Consider the following 20,801-nt stretch of genomic DNA (forward strand, 5'->3'; position numbering starts at 1 on the left):
AATCACAATAAAAAGCCAGTTTCCTCTTTTAAAGACATATCCAACACAGAAAGGAGATGAGGGATAAGGAGAGTTGTAGGTGAATTGAAGTAGCTATGCAGCATATTGTGCAGCATAAACCACAGATTTTCAAATTCTTCTGGGTGAGCTGAAAAGGCCAAGAGCTGGGAGTGATGGAGCTGTGACCACCACAGTACAGGGATGGTTCCCAGAGCTCTGGCCATAGGCTGACAGACAGAGAGAGGAGCTCAGCTATGCCTGTTTCACCAGGACCACAGCAAGAAGGAATTTTAGCCCTTTGAAAAGCAGGGAGATCTCTCTAATTTGACTAAGTATTGATCCTGCACTCCTTCATCATCCCTCTAAACCTAAAATGACTCACTCTGTGGTAAGCTGCATGTGAAAATTTCCAGGCTCAGCTGGCAAAGAGGTAAAGCAGACGTGCATCTGACTGGTCTGTGCTGGCAGACAATGCCACTTGAATCTTGCAGGATAACATTACCAGTACCAAAGTACCTTCAGCTATAAATCAGGCATCGTTGCCAGAAAATTTTGGCACCATTTGACATGCAATTCAGAACTCTGTACCCTATCATGAGTAGCAGACAGACTCTCCATTGTTTCTCCCCATAGTGCCCTTCAGCAGGAAGGATAAGACAAGGATTCCCTGGCAACACAGCATCTGTGTGCACAGAAATAAGAAGTTGGACTTGGCTGCCTACATGCTTATATAGGGAAAAATATTTTCTGGCAATCTCTGATGAAATGGGAAATAGCATGTTCTCACTCCTCTCTCAGGCAGAGTTTGGGAATAGAAAATGCAAACACTGTACAGAGGCCTGCTCTTTTGAAGGAAAATGTGATATTTGAGATCTTTCATGTTGTTTTTAATCAAGTGCCTTCTGGATTTACCACCCATTAATAAAAACAGAGGTGTTGCTTTAGCTATCACATATGACAAACTGAAGGGAGTTTTTCTGTTTCAGACTTACAGGCCTGTACACTCAGAAAAGTAACTTTGACTATTGAGATGATCAGAGAAACTGTAATTTAACTTTAATAAGACCAAGAATTTTGTCGTGTCAAGACAGAACCCAGATTTCAGGTGCTGGGCAGTTGCAGCTGGTAATCCTCTACCACAGCTAAAAAGATAGAACTGAGGGGTGAATTCTCCTAAGGCCTCAAATCTTTTGCAGAAGAAGCAATGCACTGCAGTTCTGAAAGCAGCCATAGGGAGGAGAATTACAAACCCAGGCAAAAGTTTAGGGATGGAAGTCACCCAGACACAGCAGGAAACACTGCCAACAGAGGCAGGAAATAGAAGAGGAGCAGTGTTAGGAAATGTGTAAAGGTAAGGAATGGAATAACTGGCACTCTACTGACAGGAACCAAAAAGTATGCAGAGTCAGCAATTTGCTTACTTGTCACTTAGTGCATGTTTTTATGTCAGACCTTCCTTTATTTTCTGAGCAAATCCAGGTAAAATGCAGTCTTTCCCACTCTGGTTCTAGAATGATGTGGCAAGATGTGTCTCCTGTATTTCTTTCCCGTTTTTCCAGACACACTAAGCCTAGAAGAACTGGAATGGATTTCTGGTCATGTTGTCTATGATAACATGGTCCAGACAAGCACTAAGAGCCCTGCAGAGGAAACACCTGAGTGGTGTCACTGGTTCACAGTCTCCCCCAGAATTACTTGCAATTACTTGTAACAGTAATTCTCTCCTACAGATAAGTCAAGATGACCCACCAGTTCCCAGCGCTGTCTCCAGAGCAGAAAAAAGCTCTTGCAGACATTGCTCAGCGGATTGTGGCTTCAGGAAAGGGGATCCTAGCTGCAGATGAATCAGTGGGTAAGTTCTGGACACCAATCAGGTAGCAGTATGCAAGATGGTTTTTTCCTTTTAGTTTTGCTTCCTATTTGAAATCAGTGGAATAGATGAAAAACACTGAAACTTGTCTGAGCAGAATAATTCAGCCAGGCAGGGCTGCACCTATAACAACAAAAGCTTACAAAGTGTGGGTTGAGAAGGGAAGTTCTGAACTGAAGCCCTAGTTCATTACTACTTATTGGGACCAGGAGGCCAGCCAAACCTAGAGCCTCTTTGCCCACCTCACCAGGCACCATGGGGAACAGGCTGCAGCGGATCAATGTGGAGAACACGGAGGAGAACCGCCGAGCTTTTAGAGAGGTCCTCTTCTCTTCGGACACTTCCATCAACCAGAGCATTGGGGGAGTGATCTTTTTCCATGAGACCCTCTATCAGAAAGACAGCAGTGGGAAGCCATTCCCAGCACTTATCAAGGAAAAAGGCATTGTGGTGGGAATTAAGGTGAGTATCTGTATGTGCCAGGCTGGCAGCATAATCCAAATCCCATCTCCAGAGAAAGTTATATTTGGGGCTGCACTGTATCCTAAATAACACTGCTCCCAGTCCCCTGTCCTCTCTCTTCCCCCATTTTTGTCCTTGGTTTTAAAATTCTCTGCATTGCTTTTGTGCAACTAACTAGAGGCACATTTGCACTAGATGCTGGAACTTTCCATACATCAACTCCCATCTACTCCCTATTCACTGCAAATGTCTCTCCATGCAGTAACCTAAACCTAATTCTTTCCACATCTCACAGAGCTGTTGAGCCATTCCCTGCAGACATCTATATACACATTGACCCTCCTCTTATCCAGTTCATTCCTTTTTCTTCCCCTTTGCTCCAACATTTCCTTCCTTTGCACCCTGAGCACATTAAGGTCCACACATTAGTAACAGTCCTCCTTCAAAGGCAGACTAGACATGGGTAAGAATTAGACCAATTCTCATCTCTCCTAACCCTTCCTGTTTTTCTGACCGCCACAGCTGGATAAAGGCACAGCACCCCTAGCAGGAACAAATGGAGAAACTACCATCCAAGGTAAGGAGAGATCTAAGGAGCCTAAGCTATGGCCATGTCAGCAAAGCCATAGGGTGACTCACCTGAGACATGGCCTGGCTGGAGTCACAGTACTCTCCAGAGCTCTGTGCTGAAGAGCAGCTCTCAGTGAATCATCACTCTCCCTCTGCAGGGCTGGATGGGCTGGCTGAACGCTGTGCCCAGTACAAGAAAGATGGTGCTGACTTTGCCAAGTGGCGTGCGGTGCTGAAGATCACCAGCACAACACCCTCTCAACTCGCCATCCAGGAGAATGCCAACACCTTGGCACGCTATGCCAGCATCTGCCAGCAGGTACCTCCCCTCCAGCAACCTTTCCTGAGATGCTGCTGCCCCTTCTCCCTGTTCCCTGTGACAATACACCAGGGAGCTCAAAATGAGAATCCCTGTGATGGTTTTGGGAAAGACAAGGAGGAAGGCCAGCACAGCAGGAAGGAATAGCACCGAAGTCAGGACAAACAACAAGAAGAGTTTTACTTCCACAGCCCTAAAGAATTCCCTGTCTTTCTTTTCCCAGCATGGCTTGGTACCCATCGTGGAGCCAGAAATCCTGCCTGATGGAGACCATGATCTCCAGCGCTGTCAGTATGTCACAGAGAAGGTAAGAAGAGATTCCTCCCTCTGTGCTCTCTCTCACAAAGCTGGAGCTAAACTTTGCGCAGTTTGTACTCACAGATCTCAAAGAGATTTGACCAAAAATGTCCTTCATAACTGCATCACAAAAATGAGCTGCTCCTAGGCACATAACAAAGAAATGGGAAATCCAAGAGTGTTTTCCATGCTTTTGGATTTTCACTTCAATGACAATAAGCATTCTCAATCTCAAAAAGATGTATCAGGACCAAACCCAATTACCTCAATTTCAGCAAGGACAAATCCCTTAAATATGAAAAGTTGTATCAATGGTCATCTCAAAAGCAGTGAGGTGTCCACAACGGCAACCCCAGAAATAAATTTCATGAGAAAGCAAAAGTCAATTCAATCTTGCTACAGCACCAAAGAATAAGCTGTCTTTCCACAGCAGCATGAGGTGAAGATCTGAGCAGAGGTCTGAATTCAATCCTCCTGTTTTCAGGTTCTGGCTGCTGTCTACAAGGCTTTGAATGATCATCACGTGTACCTGGAGGGGACACTGCTGAAACCCAACATGGTGACGGCTGGGCATTCCTGCTCCAAGAAGTACACCCCTCAGGATGTAGCCATAGCAACTGTCACCACTCTCCTCCGCACCGTTCCTGCTGCTGTTCCCGGTGATTCCTGATTCATTCCTACCTCTGCATTCTCACTCTCTCTGTCCTACCTCTGACACACCTGCTCCTCTGGCAAGTAAAGACCAGGGATTGAGGTGGCTGGAACACTATTTCTAAGTCTCCAAACCTCTTTCTTGCAGGAATCTGCTTCCTGTCTGGAGGTCAGAGTGAAGAGGAGGCTTCTCTCAACCTGAATGCCATGAATCAGTGCCCTCTGCCTAAGCCTTGGAAACTGACCTTTTCCTACGGGAGAGCCCTGCAAGCCTCTGCCCTGGCTGCATGGTTGGGCAAAAATGAGAACAAGAAGGCTGCTCAAGAGGCCTTCCGCAAGCGGGCACAGGTACGAGGCTTCCCATGAGCAGAGAGGAGAGCTCTCACCATGAAGGGACACATGTTGTCACCTTCCTAAGGCTGCTCTTGATCCCACCCCTCCTGGTACTTCATGTTCAGCAGGGGCACTGCCCTGTTATTTGTGCCTTGCTTACTCCTGCTGGTTGTTCTTCACACATCTGCCTTCCCTTGCTCCATGCTGATTGTTTCCTCCTCATTTTTTTTCTTCTTCTTTTTCAGATTAACAGTTTGGCTTGCAGGGGGCAGTATGTCCAGTCTGGGAAGAACGACGCAGCTGCCATGCAGTCACTGTTCACTGCCAGCTACACCTACTGAAACAGCAGGAACCTTCTTTCCTCCTGTCCCTTCTCACACAGTGGTAGATGCTCAGAAATGAAAGAAAAACATAGAAATCTAATTTCCCTTACCCTACACCAAACTGGAGATAGAATGGCTTAGCTTCCTCTCCACCCTTCACTCCCACAATTTACCAAGGGGATATTCTTTTTTCATTTGCACATTCTAAGGAAAGGGAATTTTTTCCAAACAACAAACAACAGCTGCCAATGAATCATGAACACACCCTCCCTCAGTCTGAAATTCAGCCCCTGGAACAGCAGGCAGATTCAGTAGTTCTCTAGCAATTCAAATAGCTACCCTTGCCCATTACCACATTTAGCAGCCACAATCCTGAATTATAAAACCTGACTGTGTATTCAATCATGTCAATAAAACAGTAATTGAAAACTAGTCTCTACCTGACAATTCTTTTTGCTTTGTATAAACTTTACAATATCTTTCACACATCTGTGTTTTTTTGTGGTCCTTGCAAAGACTGAGTCACAAAGTGTTGCAGCTGGTGAGCTTGGCAAACTGTCAGGACATCAAAGGGAAATAACCCAACAGTGGCACAGCTGGAGAGGTTAATCCTGCCCACAGAAGTCTGGCAGACACTAAAAATACTTGGGAGATGTACACAGCAAGCAGTTCTGGGGAATCAGGCCACAGATAAACAGCACCACCTTCAGAAGCATCTCGTGTGTCTGGAGAGCCATCACTGGTGAGATGAGGCTGCTGAGCACTGTTAGGGTTGCACACAGTGAGTCAGGGCTGTGCAAAGTCTGTCCTTACAAATCACCTTTACTGTGGCGTTTTCCACAATAATTAACACAAAGCATGCATGAGGGCATCTTGGCCTACCTGTTGTGTAGCTTGAGTAACGAGGCTGATGTTGCAGACACAGGGTTTGACCTTTGGCACATTGCTGTGTTCCTGCTAAAGGTGTCAGCTTTATTAGCAAAAGTACAGTCAGATGGTCATGAGAAAAAAGGCATAAATGGCAAAAACAGCAGGCCTAAGGTTATGTAAGAGTATTTGCCTGGCTATGTGCTACACCAATCAACTCACGAGGCCTTGGAGCAGCCCCCTAAACAGCCAGGGTCCCGCGACCCAGAGGACTCCATGTCTTTTCAGGGTCACCTCTCTCTGCTAGCTGCTCCTCCTGGCCACTGGTACTCGCTGCTCCTGCCAACAAATACAGGGAAAACAGGAAAAATCACCGCCCTGTAACCACCTCCTCATGGCCTCTGAGTTAGCAACCAGTGTGTCACACAGGCAATAAATAAACAGCCAAAATCCTTCATGTGGATCCAGTCACTGCATAATCAAGGCTTGCGTTTAGTCTCTCCTGACAATGAACACAGAGCCAGTGATTTGCCAAAAACACTCCAGAGGCTGATGCTAGTGCCAGGAATAACACCTCTTTCCTGCTCCAGCTGTGTTCCTGGGAACCCTCCTCGGGTTCCCAGACCTGAGTTTCTGGGAACTCCACATACCTGAGTCCCCAGAAACCTCTGCTCCTGATGAACAGCATCCTACTGATACTCTGATCGAAGATCAATCTCAAAATCATTTGCATTTAAAATGACCTGAAAAATCATATTTTTCAACCCATCCAGTTCCAACCTCTCTGCCATGGGCAGGGACAGCATCCACTAGACCAGGTTGCTCTGAGCCCTGTCCAAACCTGGTCTTGAGCATTTCTAGGGATAGGCCATTCCCAGCTTCTCTGGGCAACCTGTGTGAAGGCCTCACTGCCTTCACAGTAAAAAATTTATTCCAAATGTCTACTTTTCCCTTTTTTAGTTTAAAACTGTCTCCCCTTATCCTGTCACTATCTGTCTGCGTAGAAAGTGTCTCTCTCTCTTTTTTATAAGCCACCATCAGCACCACGATGACCAAAATTCTCCCCTAGGTATATACACAGTAAAAGGAATTAATATTCATTGACTACAAGTTATCTAGTTTTCATAATAATTAGTATTCTGTCTTCTGTCAGTTAATGAGCCTGTTGCTGCCCACGCTAATTAGGTTGCATGCTCAGTCTTTCTTTTCAGTCAGTGGTTTCTTAAATTGGTGGCCGTAAGTTGATGGCCATGGTCTGCCCCTGCTGGAATGGCCTTTTACCCTGCAGGAGCTGATTCAGCACAGCTGCTGCATTGCCTTTATCAGCTTGCTCCTTTCCTCAGGGGTTCTGCCAAATGTCCTTGTGGCCATAAATTCTCCATTCTTTGTGTCCACCATCAGTGGTGCATCCTTGTTCCCAAGCCTTGCTGACCTGCCCTGTGTCTGAGGTCACTGAAGCCTGTCAGGCCTTACACCTCAACAAGGCAATTCAGCCAAGAAGTCACCTGCCTTTCCAAGGCCTGGCCATCACTTCTAGCTTGTTGGCTGGTTTTTGTTACCGGGCCAAAATCTCCCTTCCTGCCGTTTAGGCCTGAAAGCGCACAAAGACCAAACATCAAAGAACGCCTTTTCCTGAATTTCCACACATTCCGTTTCCCAGCAAGGGCGTTGGCTTGAGGGGACGGACTACATTTCCCATGAGGCTGTGCGGGGCGTGGCAGAAACGCGTCACTCGCTGCGGCCGCGGAAGGCGCCCGGCGGGCCCGCAGCATGGCGGCGGTGCGGGCGCTGGGGGCGGCGGTGCGGCAGAGGCCGGGACTCGGCCCCGCGGGGCTCAGGGCGCTGTGGGGCGGCTGCAGGTACAACAGGGCACAGGGTGGCTCCGGGGGTGGCTTCTGGCCTTGTCCGCATGCCGGGCTTGCACCGGGCCGTGGCTCTCTGGAGGTCGTTTAGCCCGGCACCGCCTTAGCAAAGTCCTCAGGGTTTGTCCATGGCTTTGGAATGTCCTTAGGGAAGGAGACTCCACAGGTTTTCTGGGCAAGCAGCGCCCACCGAGGTGCACTGCTGGTGAGGGTGCAGTGGTGCAGGGCTGGAGCCTTTAGAACTGTTACTGCTTTTGTTAGGAGTGGGAAGAGAGGGATTTCGCGGGAATGAAAACCATCTTCTCTGTAACATTTTGCGTGGAACCACGCATAGGTTATTGACTAGATTGGGGCATATGAGAAGGCAAATTTTTTTTACTTAAAAACTAGTAATGATTTTTTTTACGTATGGGCACTGATTTTTTTCTATAGTAGTGGTTATTTTCTGATATGCTTGTTATTCACAGCAAATTAGAAAACGGAGCTGTAACAGAAAAGAGGCAACTAATCTTGTTAAAATGCTGTTTTCACTCAGACCCGTGATAGAAGGTGGGTGGGTGGTTGCTCTGCGGAGGCAGCCTGTGTGGGGAGCAGCACTCGGGGAAGGCCTGTGCACTTCTGGCCAGCAGACCTGATGAGTCCATGGGATGTGTGGAGTGTCTGGATTGAGTGGTTTAAAACGCCGTGAATACAAAAATGCTCTGACTATGTCTTGAGTAGCCTGAGGCTGAAAATGTGTTCTGGTGCCAGCAGGAAGGAGGAAAGAGCCGTGGAAGCAGCCGGAGCGGTTCCTGAGCAGGAGGAGAGGAGCGAGCCCAGCCTGATGCAGCCCCAGCCTCGCCGCCGGAGCCACGTCCCGCCCGAGGACCTGCAGAGCTGCCTGGAGTCCCACGTCCGGGAGGTGTTCGGGCCCTCTGTTCCCCAGGACTGGCAGCAGGCTCCGCTGCAGGAGAAGCGGCTGAAGCACCGCCTGCTGGCCCGGCTGGCGGCGGAGCTGGGACACGCCGTCCCCAACTCGCAGCTGCACCGCATGCGCCGCGCCGGGGACGTGCTGGGCTTCTACCGCAGCCCCGTGAGCGGCGGCAGCAAGATGGATGAACTCGCGGCCGCAGAGCTGCCCCCGAACCTGAAAATCGTCTGGCAGCAGTGAGTCCCCCCACGCAGCATCCTTGTGCCTGGCCGGGGTGAGAGCTGGGAATTTCAGTTCACTGAAATCACTCAGTAATGGTGAAGTCTCCAACAGCACTATAAAATAAGCTGCTGTCGAGGCATCTTGTTGAATTCTCCAATGTCTGTTAAGGGCCTTGTTTTTTAAGTTTTTTGGGTTTTAGATTTTCTTCCCATCTAAGAGGGGATGCAGATCTGCTTTTAATCATATGTTGCAAGAAAAGAAGTCAGGATAACAAGAAAATAAACAGTCTGAGAAATGCATAGTATTTTATGAGTGTTTTCTATAAAACAAGTTGTTTACAATGAGTTTGAGAGTCTGTGTGATCTTTCTGGGAATGGTCCAGAAATGTCCTGGTTATACCACTCCAAGCCTTGAACCCTTGCTCCCCTGTTTTTTTTCAGTGTGCAGGTGCACGAAGCACACTCAGGCACTGCTGCTTTTGTGTGTTACAGCGCTCAGTTTCTTAACTGAGCAAACTTCTCAAGTGCTGCTTTCTTTTCAGAAGCTCTGAAGAAATTTAAGAAATGCTTTCTTTTCTCCTTTTGACTCTTGGAGAATTTCAGAACAGTGTAAGTGTGCACCTACGTGTTCCACTACGGGGTGAGCTGGGGTGAGTGCCCTGGGGATGTTTCACTGATCACCATGGAAGGCTGAATGTTCACAGATCCCTCCCCTGCAGCTTCTGGGAAAGCACAGTGTGACAAATGGCTAACTCTGTCATCTTGTTGGCTTCAGAGGCTGTTTGGGAGCAGTGAATTGGAAGTTACTTTTTCATGAAATTACCTCCTTCCATCAAAACCACAGATAGCTGTACTTCCTTGTTTAATCTTTAGCACTGTGTGACAAAACACTTCCAGTTGCTTCCAGTTGTAGCTGCACTTTGTGCTCATTCCCCTTTCTGTGTCTCCCCCAGGATGTGACTGATAGCTCATGTAATATGATCAGAACAGAGTGAAAAACGACTGGGAACTGGGACAGGCAAGGAAGGAGCTCACAGCAGCTTGCCTCGTGTTTTGCTGTGTCTGAGTTGAGTCAAACTGCCATTTCCCTGATCTCAGACATTTCCAGTCCCGTGGAGGTGCAGACCCCGTGCTTCCATCTGCACAGGAAGTACAAGGGAAGAGGATCACACGTGGGTGTCTGAGATGCAAAGCATTTTACTGCTTGTAACAAACTGAAGAAGCAGAAATCTGAAATGACATCAAAGTCTTGCACACAGCACCTGGGCCATGGAAGGGCAAAACTTCTAGATGCTTAATCACTTTATCCCTGGGCTTTTATAAGTTTGTCACTTCAGTTGAATTGAATTATAAATGAAAAAATAGATGCCCTGCCCATGCGTCTTTCTTTGTTTTAGGCCAGACCAGTAGTGAAGATCAGAAGAAAGTGTGCAAATGCGAGCTTGGGAGGGTATTTCTTAATAAAATGACTCAGAACAGATTTTTCCCTTTGGAAATTTGATTACAGCTGCAGTGAGGAACCCAGAACACTCAGCAAAGGCTCATCATGGGCACAGAAAGCATGGCCCCAGTCTGATCCTTATATTCCTAAGCCAGAAGCAGACATCAGTAGTGTCAGGAGAAGGAACAGAATGACCAGACACAGACATTCCAGGTTTTCTTTGTGTCATAGGGAAATGAAAGACTGGCTCACGTTTGCTTTTTTAATAATTTTTTTTTTTGCTTCTGTTTTGGAAAAAATATACAAAAAAAAAAGCCAAGAAGAACCAACATGGAAATGTGAGGTAAACATTCCAGTAAAAGTACAGAGGCTCCATTCTTTAAAGGAGACACACAGCAGTTATCACCATGCTAGAAGAATGAGATGCAGGAAAATCCTAGAAACAGTGAAAAATCATTTAATGAAGCCTTTGCCCTAGTTCTAACCATTGTAAACAGGCTTTTTTTTGTTGTTCTTCCCATCCCCAACCCACACCTAGTTGTCTTTATAATGCTTAGACAAAGTTGTTAAATTGTAATATAGCAGTTCCAATATAAATTCTGTATGGCAGAATTTACAAAAAGAAAATGCAGACTTCTACTACAGACTCAGCTTCTTTCTTTCTGTCTGTCTTTCTGTATTTCTTTCTTTCTTTCCGTCTTTTCTTGTCTTTCCTTTCTTTTTTTTTTCTTGGCTTATCAAAGCCCCTTAGGAAAAGAAACATATTTTGGGCAGCAAAACTGGCTTCTTGGCCATGCCAATTTGAATGCCAAGGAATGCCACCCTGGTGAAGGAGTGGTGCCACTTTTCCTTTGCACCAGTGTCACTAGTTACCCCACAAATCTATGATGAAATGATGAAACACTTAAAGCGCAGCCTCAGCCCCGCAGTGGTGGCTGTATATCCCCATAGTCAATTCCTGAAGCCAGGTTTCACTGGGAGCTTTAGCTGGGCCTCGGGGAGGAATGAGGATCTAGGGAGATGATATAGTCAGCTCACATGCTATCAGCTACTACTATAAATTTTGATGTTCAGTCTGTCTATACTGCAGACCAAGGATGTTGTTTTAGTCATTCTTCAATAACTGGCACAATCACCCACACCAGAACAATCAGGCTTTGATTCAGTGAGGTGCTTAAGGACATGCTTCTAGTCTGGGAACTGGGTGGGAACTGAAGTCCTTCAAGTCCCAGGGAACACTTAAGTAGCTCACTGAATCAAGGATGGATTTTTGTTTCTTGTTGATAGTATCATTCAGGTTAGATTCCTGATCACTGTTATTTTAATATGAATTAAATGTATGCAATTACTTCAGATCCATGCTGAGTTTACTCAGATGAGAATTTGACCCAGCACTTCTTATGGTAAGAAAAGGTAAAAGTGAATTTTTTTTCCCCCCAAGATATATAAATTCAAAACTGAGAAGAAAAAAAATTGTGTACAAATATCACATAACAACATCAACAATTCCATAGATGTAGTTCCTCAGTGCACACTTTAAACAAGAAAAGGGTTTTTTTTGTTCTTTTTCTGTTTTGCTTTTAAAGTCTGGCATAATAATATTAAAGCTGACAAAAAATCAGGGCAAGCTACATCACTTCCTCATACAAAAAAAAGTACAAAACATTAGCCTCTAACTAGACATAACATAATACTGGTCATCACAGTTAGACATTTAGTAACTGTGTGTCTTGGAGTGTTTTACTGGAGGGTAGTAAAAAATAGCTTCGGCTGCTGATCTTCCATCTCAGGTTACTTCAGTCATAGAGGCAGAGTGATTCTGCAGAGAGGAAAAGGCAAACACATGAATGTTTGTGTACAGCAGTCTGGCACTGACATACTCTACTAGTGTGGGAGAACCCTCAGTCATAAGAAAAAGCAGTGGGAAAAACCCTCGCTCACAAAACCTGCATTGTAGATTTATGGTCAATATTTATAATTTAAGAAAATTACCTTGTTGATTTCTGGTGGACACCAACAGTTAAAGTTCAGTCCCTACCTGCACTTCACAGTCCAGTAGCTATAAACAGCTGACTGGACAAAATGTTTCTCTCAGGTCATGAATATTTTCACTTGCTCAGCCCTACACAACACAATGTGGATATATAAGTAGCACTTGGTTTCTGAACTATAAACCCATCAAGAGCACATCTAATGCACATAGTTCTGCAGATTTAGTGGAAAGTCTTCCAGTAAACCTTTGCCTAATAAAAATTGACTCTTCAATTAAGCAAAGTATTTCCAGACATTAGTGACTGTATTTTTCCACCTTTTTTTTTTAATTCCTCTTTTCAGTTTATTTCACAAAGAGTTTAACAAAAATCACTATTGATCTTGCCACACATCATGTATGACAGCCCATCTAATAAAGGAAGTACAATTTAAAGACCAAATAAATTACACCAGTGTATTTCAGATAACTCATCAACTACAGTTTATCCTTGTTCCCAGAATTTCTGGCAGCTTCCACTTACTTGTCTGTTTTCAAAGGACTGGATATGATGCAGTTGTGCCAACACAAGCTGTTTAAATTTAGTAGTTTCAACAGAAACACTGCCAATGTTGATATTCCCACTAGCTATTTTTTTGCAGGCTTGAAAGAATGCTAATAATTTTTCTTCTGATGAATTAAGAGATAGAAAAAGGTATATGATGTTTTCCTATTCTAGAAGATACTGTACAGTAATAAGGATAAGAAACCTAATCTCTGTAATATTTTTGAGGACAGACTAGTTTATCTTCAGGAAAGACTAAATCCTTCATACATCCCAAAAAGTTTTCTGGAATGTAAATAGGCAGAATTATTTTTACTTTTCTCTCAGTTTTCTATTCTTCTAAGCAAAAGCTTGTGAGGCATGTGAAATCCTACTTCTTTAGTTATGGACAAGTATGGGGGCAGAAAATCTACAGTGTTTGATAGTTTCAGGGATTAATGCCTCAAAACAAACTCTGCTGTGATGCAGATTCACTCTGTTCAATGGGCTTGAAATGAGGCATGTAGGTAAAAAACTACTTTTTTACTCTGATGCAAGAGAAAATATGCTTGGTGATGGTCTGGATAGGAGATTTACAGTACCTGTGCACTCAGTGTCTCCAGAGGACTTTCCACCCTGGGAAAAGCCATTAGTGGCATTCCTCGTGGGTCTTCAGGCTTCGGTTTAGAAGGAGCTGCATGACTGCCCTTAAAGTTATGGACAACACATATCCCCTGTGCAATGCAGGAAAAAAACAAGGTGAGGTCAGTGTGTTCCCTCCCCAGGAAAAACCTGGAGGGGGAATGAATTACCATGTGGGGCACAACTGAAAGGATTTAACCTGGGTTTGGGTTCAAGGCATCATCTGTGTCAGCCCTGGGCTGCAGTGTGGTCACTGGCATGGCTGGGCATGATGGATTGCCTCAGTGATGAACCATTCTCAGCCCTTTTACATTTCACACTGGCCACAGCAGAGACCCCCATCTATGTCTTATCCTCCCCGAACCACAGACTACCCAAATGATGCCCTTTGCTGTCCAAATACTCCCTTCAGACTCTGACTTTGTCATTTCCAAACAGTGACCACAGCTCTGTGGATGGTTGAACCTCCCTCACATCTGGATGACACCATTTAGCACCATTCCTGCACTCTTCCAGCACCACTGCTGTGGTGTTTATCCCACAAATCCCTCCCTTATGCATGACCAGACTCACAGCACCCATATGGTGATGGTGATGCCGGTAAGAGCAACCATGCACAGGAGCAGGTAGCTTGAGGACGTGGAAAAAAGAAGGTACACAGGAGCTGCTGCCATGTTTTCTGGTGGAGTGATTTCTTGCTGGCTGTTCCCCTTCACTGCCACAGACCCCAGCAGGAAGCAGGCTGCAGCCTGGGTGGGTCCTGTGCCAGCAGGATCTGTGCCAGGGATCTGACAGCACCCCTCTGGGGAGACCCCTTTCACCACTCTGAAATTCAGCTTGTGACACTTGCAGGGTGCCAGAAGGTCTGCAAGGTCAAAATACAGCTGGGGACGGGCTGTCACTGCCACCAACAGGTGCTGGGAGCACAGACACTGTCCTGGCCTCATGAATGGGGCAGCTGCCTCTTAAATTGCATGGATGAGATTTAAACTGCCCTTCCCAGCAAGAACCAGACATATTATTCACATTAAAGTCAAGGAGATTCAGGTCAGAGGCTGTAGACATCTTTTTATCTGAAATGAGCGCAGGAATAAATGACGCTTGAAGGTTTGTTGATGCTTTTTCAAGTACAGAATAGGAAAAAAAATCAGTCACAGGACAATCGAGATTTAAGGGATCTTTGAAACCTAATCCCTCCTGATTACAGGGATAAAGTGTCTGTTGCTATGCAGTGGATAGTTTTGAAGCATATTTTGATTAAATGGGACCAGGCACATTTCTTGGTAATAGTGAGAGTGACCTGGATTGCTTGCTGTGTGAGTAAATCCTCAGCAAGAGACCTCTCACCAAACAAAACATTTAAACCACACAGCCCACAGGAGAGCCAGTTACACTCAGAGTCTGGAGAGATGCTCTTCCTGGATTCTGTGGGAAGACCTTTGATATATTTCAGTATATTTGTGAGGGGGCAACAATTTCAGCTTGTCTCTAAAAGTTGCAAAGGGAGGTAGTTTTATCTCCAAGGGAATTTACCCCGACCTTCCCTTCTATTGCACTTCTTTTATGGGCCAAAACAAAATGGAGAACCAGGATCACAGCTCAGAGCCCCAGAAACACCCTGTACCTCACATTTTTGCCAAATTCAAGGCACACAGAGGGGTTTTGCAACACAAAGAAGGAGTTTCAAGCACACCATCCTTTTGATATTGAAATCTACACCACCTTTTGCAGCATTTTCCAGGACAGATCAAGTAAGAACATTGAGAGTAATTCAGACAATTAAAATATATAAAATGTACAAATGATACCAAATGCATACCAATTAGTATGAACCTCATTTCTTATTAGGATTTTCTTTGATAATACTTTTAATTAGATGGAGCTATAATTAGATCTTGCAGGCTACAAGTAATTACAATATTTTTGGGTGGGTTTTTTTTTGTTGTTTTCTTTTTTTTTCCACTGTGGTATATTTCAAGGGAACACAGAAGGACTGATGGACTTACCAGAAACAAGGCTACAGCACTCCCCAGGATGAAGCCCGCAATCACATCCGAACAGTGGTTTCGATACTCAGACACCCGATTTAGCCCAGTGAGGAAGGCAGCACACAGGGTTCCCAGACACAGCACGGGCTTGGCTAGCCTGCTACTCTTTGTTTTAATTGTGCTTGTGATGTACATCTGTGGGAAAGAGCAAACCAAACATAAAAAGGGGTTCCACCAGAAATGCATCTTTCTTTCCCACCGGACAAATCCTAAATCAGCAAAGATGTGACAAACCCCCTGTTTGATTAAGAAAAAAAGAAAAAGGCACTGGAAAATGGAGGAAGATGTTTCAGGTAATTCAGAGAAAAATTTTAGGAGTACAAACCCAATACTCTTAAATGATGTGAAATATCCTCTTGCATTTACATACTGGACCTTTTCTGAGCAGTTATGCACAGGCTCAGCTTCACTGATTTTGTGCAAGCACCAGTTCATATGGTGGCAAACACACACTGTGTGCACACAACTAAATGTTGCCAAGGGACTCAGGAGTTCATGCTTATAGTCCTGCAGAAAGTGTAATGTGCTGAAGATGGAGGGGTTAGAATCTGTATGAACTAACTGCTCCAGTTTCCTAGATGGTTTTAAGTTTAGGGAACAGAGAACACTGAGAGAAACCATTCCAGCCATTTCCCCTGCAGGATGAAAGGAAACACACAGTGTGAAAGAGATTTCTTTCAAAACAAAGTTGATTTTGAGAATGCAGTTCCAGAGCAAGAAGTTTCACTGTTTCCAAACATTTTTTAACGAGCCCCACATGATTCTGGGAGTTTATTGGGAATTTTCTTAATACATTCTGACAGAGAGTTAAAAACATGTGGCTCACAGTTAGCAGCCTGTCATTAGTGCCAGAGCCACAAAATAACAAAGATGAAGCAAACTGAGCCTGATGGCAGAGCAATTCATTAAAATCCTTTTCAGACAACAAGTAAGTAAGCCCACGTGATTTCCAAAGCTTTGCTAATTTGAGATGTTGCTGCCTGCTTTGTTTTTCGCACCTGAACCTGGCTGCAGCAATGCCTTTTGACAGCTAACAGTGAGCACTAGGCAGCAACCTTGCCCCAGCCTTGGCTGGCAGGTTAAGCTGCGCCTATCACCAAAACTCACATTAAGGTTCTGCGGAAACAACAGGAAAAAAAATCAAATCACTGCCACCGCGTGAATAATTACCACCCACCCTTTCACCCTATGCACTACTTCTACTCAATTCAGTCGAGCAATAGGGAGCCCGATTGCTTTCCTGCTCCCCACCGAAGCACCGCTGCTGTTTGCAGCGTCCCAAGGAAAACCCATCACCTCTTCAAGGTAAGAATGCAGTCCTGCTGTGCCAGCTGTGAACCACAGCTGCAGGGAACAGCCCACACGTGCTTGTCTCCTTACAGGTATGAGATGAAGCTGGATCTTTGGGTTGCCCACATGGGAGGGCTTTCTTTGTCACAGATGGGAAGTATCTGTAATTGGAGTTTCACGCGTATCGGCAATAAAATGTAAACTTGTAGTAAAAAGAACATTTTTAGCGAGGAGGGTAATCAACGACGTGAACAGATTGCTGAGGGAAATCTGTTAAACCCTCGTGAGGAGAATTTGAAACAAGACAAACTGTTTTCCGGAAGGTGGGCTCCGGTTCATCCCTAAGTCACACGCTATGATCAGAAATAACTGGAAGAGCTTCTCCCCTCTGATCTCACTTCCCAAGCACTGCAGCTTGATCTTTAGTGTCCAGGCCCAAAAGCCAAGATATTTTTTTAGTATTCCCACAGTGTTTACCCACATTTAGAGCATGGTTTCAGAGCTCTGTGCAAGAGACCAAAATCTCAGTCAAAGCCACTTACATTTGGTTTCCTACATACAGCAAATGCTTTTGAAAATGTCCCATAATGCCATCCATAGAGTAAATTTATTTACAAAACTCTAAATGTTGAAACCAGAGAGGAGGAAAGACATTAATATAAAATAATGTCCAGAACATGTTAAAAAATAAACTACACACAATTTAACTATAAATTTTGTCAGTTCAGCTTTTTTGCTGTGATCTTGTCAGTAGACTCAAGCAGTGTATTTAGCAATATGCAGTGTGTGATAGCAGCATTTATCCCATGTGATTCCTCTCCCATCTTTTTCAGAGATGGGATATCATAGATAAGGAGAGTTTTTTGTCTGCAAGTTTAAAATAGATATATACATTTTTAGATGTATATGCAAATATATGCATGTATTTAGAGCACATTGTCTTTAATGAGAAAGGCAGAGTGGAAGAAATCTGTCTTGTCCCTTCAGTAGAAAGTGAGGAGATTTGTGACAGTGTATTTTCCTTAGAGAATTCAAAATCCCATCCCAGTATTACAAAAGTCTATGTTCTAGAAGTTTTATGGCCAATGTTTTCTTTTGCCATAGAGATTGCTGCAGTAAAAGAGAAGCAGAGCCTTTGACAACAATGCTCAGTGCAGCTGCTCATGGTGCCAAGCTCTTCAATTGATCAGGGTTCCAGCAGGCATTTGCTGTAGTGTCCTCTGCTATTCAGCATTTCCAAAACTTGGCGGATTCATGTCTGGGAGCAGAGACCCAGAGAAGCTGACTTTAGTCATGGGGTGGATTGTGGTGGCTGCACTACGAGCTGAGAAATGCTCATTAAGCCTCGGCCTTGACAAACTGCACCTGGACTAAGCCCGTGTTGAGAGTATCAGAGACACTGTCTGTTCCCAAGATCTAACAGGTGTCTGACAAGCACCTGTTTTTTAATGAACAGCCTTGGCAACTTATTTTTCTTGTCTGAATAACAACCCAAGTGGCTGTTATCATGTTTTTCTTCAGCAAACCTTCAAAGGAAGTTACTGACTGAAATTGTGGCTGTGATGGAAAATTCCCACTCTCTTGAGGTCATCTAAACAAGGGTCCAAAGTGAGATCTTTTTCTGCTCTTGACTCCCAGAAGATAAGAGGATAATATGTATGTCTCAAACACTGGTAAATGGATGGCTGTGGAGCCAGCCAAGGTCTGTTGGAAATAACAGAGAAGAATTGTTTGGGAATAACCAAGGATTGCTGTTATTAACACAACCATGAGAAACATCAAGTTTTGGCTGGAGAAGGGGGGCCAGAGATAGGACATTTTTCTGTGACAAACAACCACAACACAGCACAGGAAATGGACATGGACTACAGGGTGGGATTAAAACTACCCAAGACACCTGAAGCCCTCCACCCATTTGCAGAAAGACTGGAAGAATGGACTGCACATGATGATTAATTAACAGAGAAAGTGAGAAACACACCTTTGGGGTGAGGAAACCTGCCCATAAAGAGGCATCCCCCCAAGTCCAGGCAGTGCCCCCAGGACCCTGGACATCTCATGGGCTGGGCAGGTGGATTGGTGCTGAAACCAGGATTGGCAACCTATCAGCTGGATTCATGCTGGAACCAGGAATGGTGATCTCTTTTTCTAACCATTTCTTTTTAATCAGAAAAGGAACTTAAATTCATGTGAGTGCATAGCAGCTTGCACTAGGTACAGCGACTGCCATCTCTTCTGGGAGACTGATAAAACTTCTTTAGATTATATTCTTATTTTTTATAAGTATGGAAGCCAGGGCTGCCAGTCCTTTTCTCTTTCCCCTACTTTAATCAGACAAGATTCATTTCCACCTGCAGAAATCACAGAAGCGATGCTTTGGGTTTTCCTCAGCTTCTTTAGAAGGTGACAAAGAAAAGTCTAGTTGATTAAATATAAACCCCAGATTATAAAAAGCCAAAAACAAACACCAAAACCCCACAAAGCCAACACCAGTGGGAGTGTTTTCAGTAGCAGAGTAATGAACAAGTGAGACACCTGCACAGGATATTTGAGGTTCAGTGAAGGGAGAAGACTTCCAGATCTCGTAAGACATTTTATAAAATGAGAACCATTCTCCAGCCTCCTTATGTTGTACCTGTTCTATTTTTCTTGCTCCATGGTTCAATTCTTCAGCTTTATGCAAAACACGACTATTACTAAGCAAATAACCTGTGTTTTATGTTCAGTAGGCCATATTATTATGCATATTAGAATCAGCAAGAGACTTCTCAAAAATCTGTGCACAGCACAGTTATTAAGCAAAGCTGGATACGAACAATGAATTTCTTGTGTAATGCTCATGTTATTCCCAGCTGACAGACAAAGAAAAGACAAGAAAACACATTTCTAGTTCTAAAAGGGGACTTCAGGCAGAGAGTTCGGCTGAAATTGGACTGTGGGCTGAAATGCTTTAACAGCAAACTTTCATGACCTTATGGCTCAGAAAGAGTTCCATGTCCTGGCTCCATCTGACATCTTCCAATGTGAGAAGTGCCGGCCCGCAGCAAAAACTCCTGGAAAACTAGATCTCAGAAATACTAAACTACTTGGGGCTTAGGCTCAGGAAGAAAAACAGAGTTACCCTTCAGCTGTAGAAGTCAGCCTGTTATAGGAAATTTGCCCTCCTAGGAAACAAAGGAGGCTGGGCAGGGAAAGTCCATGAAAGGATGCAATTAGCTTAGGACAGAACCAGGACTAAGCCTGGAGCCCTGGAACTTCCACCTGAGAGTTTATCATGGTGCAAACAGCTGCCAGAACCATGCTGAGTATATTGTGGGCTTCATTTCACACAGGGTTGCACATTGTTCAGAAGTAATGTGCACAAAATTTTACATGCTTTCCAAATATTTCCCAACAAATCCTGATCAAAGGAGTTACAGTTTATTTCTCCATCGTTATTCACACAACATGCAGTGCCAACAGATGGATATTGAAACAGCAGTGGGTGGACTCTTAATTTTAGAAGTAATAATGTGGTGCTTCATTTATCTGCTACCAAGAGCACTGGGCAAAATACTCAGTAAATACCCTGTCTTTAATAATTTTAAGGCTTTTCTTGCATACTTATAACCAGCAGACAGATTCTGACACAACTCTGAGTCAAGCTACAGGGAGAGAAAAGACCTAGGTTAATGCATTTTGAGATCAGAACCAGGTTAAGTCTTTGGATCTTTATGGCAAAACCAGCAAGGTTTTCTGTTTTGTTAGTAAGATTCTTGGATCAGTTTTTAAAAATCACAGAAACTTTATCCAGAGAACTCAAAGGAGCAGTGGATCTGTTTCATCAGACTTCATAATTTCCTTCCTGTCTGCATGTCAGTGTCACCTTGTCAGTGTGTCAGCTGGGGTGCATTTCTCTGTGATAACAACAGAATTCTGACTTTTATTAGAACCCTCGTTGCAATGTGAGTTCAGGTCCTAAACAAGGGAAGCAAAATTCAGCCTAAGTTCAGACCTCTATTGAAAGGGCACAATTTAAATTTTAAATGTTCAACAACACATGGCATGTGAACAAATGTAGCAACCTAAAAGCTGTTTAAGGATCAGCTTCATTTTAATGCTCATGAGACAGGGGCAGGGAGAAGAGAAAATTGAATTAGAAGGTCAGCAGCAAAGGCAAGTTTAGGACCTCATGCCTCCACG

General features: G+C 44.4%; 3 protein-coding genes across 4 annotated transcripts in view; 2 read left to right on the forward strand and 1 right to left on the reverse strand.

The window, feature by feature from the left end:
- Positions 1 to 1,740: 1,740 nt before the first annotated feature.
- ALDOB (aldolase, fructose-bisphosphate B) lies at positions 1,741 to 5,129 on the forward strand. The gene is made up of 8 exons (XM_054287140.1): positions 1,741 to 1,852; positions 2,121 to 2,332; positions 2,855 to 2,909; positions 3,061 to 3,221; positions 3,445 to 3,528; positions 4,003 to 4,177; positions 4,318 to 4,517; positions 4,748 to 5,129. The coding sequence occupies exons 1-8, from the start codon at positions 1,741 to 1,743 to the stop codon at positions 4,841 to 4,843; spliced, it is 1,095 nt and encodes a 364-aa protein (XP_054143115.1). The 3' UTR covers positions 4,844 to 5,129.
- A 2,314-nt stretch (positions 5,130 to 7,443) lies between these two features.
- LOC128943943 (39S ribosomal protein L50, mitochondrial-like) lies at positions 7,444 to 9,030 on the forward strand. 2 transcript variants are annotated; one of them, XM_054286931.1, is made up of 2 exons: positions 7,444 to 7,551; positions 8,305 to 9,030. In XM_054286931.1, exons 1-2 carry the CDS (start codon positions 7,463 to 7,465, stop codon positions 8,702 to 8,704), a joined length of 489 nt encoding a protein of 162 aa, XP_054142906.1. In that variant the 5' UTR covers positions 7,444 to 7,462; the 3' UTR covers positions 8,705 to 9,030. The 2 variants fall into 2 exon arrangements, with proteins under 2 accessions (XP_054142906.1, XP_054142915.1); XM_054286940.1 differs by having other exon boundaries at positions 8,308 to 9,030.
- Positions 9,031 to 10,825: 1,795 nt separating this feature from the next.
- The window catches only part of PLPPR1 (phospholipid phosphatase related 1), a 119,318-nt gene continuing 109,342 nt past the window's right edge, over positions 10,826 to 20,801 (reverse strand). The window contains exons 6-8 of the mRNA XM_054285846.1: positions 15,288 to 15,464; positions 13,242 to 13,373; positions 10,826 to 11,945 (exon numbers count right to left, since the gene is read on the reverse strand). Coding sequence (XP_054141821.1) covers positions 11,913 to 11,945; positions 13,242 to 13,373; positions 15,288 to 15,464 — 342 coding nt within the window. The 3' untranslated portion in view covers positions 10,826 to 11,912. The remainder of the gene's footprint in view (positions 11,946 to 13,241; positions 13,374 to 15,287; positions 15,465 to 20,801) is intronic.

Source organism: Melozone crissalis, unplaced genomic scaffold (genome assembly GCF_028551555.1).
Source record: "Melozone crissalis strain CALT ecotype California unplaced genomic scaffold, PUWL_Pcris_2 ptg000005l_1, whole genome shotgun sequence".
Taxonomy (NCBI): Eukaryota; Metazoa; Chordata; class Aves; order Passeriformes; family Passerellidae; genus Melozone; species Melozone crissalis.

Excerpts from the sequence above, each read along its gene's own strand:
- LOC128943943 (XM_054286931.1), top strand. The coding sequence starts at position 7,463 with ATGGCGGCGGTGCGGGCGCTGGGGGCGGCGGTGCGGCAGAGGCCGGGA. Across the intron at positions 7,552-8,304 it reads GCGCTGTGGGGCGGCTGCAG|CAGGAAGGAGGAAAGAGCCG; the intron begins GTACAACAGGGC and ends TTCTGGTGCCAG.
- ALDOB (XM_054287140.1), top strand. The coding sequence starts at position 1,741 with ATGACCCACCAGTTCCCAGCGCTGTCTCCAGAGCAGAAAAAAGCTCTT. Across the intron at positions 3,222-3,444 it reads ATGCCAGCATCTGCCAGCAG|CATGGCTTGGTACCCATCGT; the intron begins GTACCTCCCCTC and ends TTCTTTTCCCAG. Across the intron at positions 3,529-4,002 it reads GTCAGTATGTCACAGAGAAG|GTTCTGGCTGCTGTCTACAA; the intron begins GTAAGAAGAGAT and ends TCCTGTTTTCAG.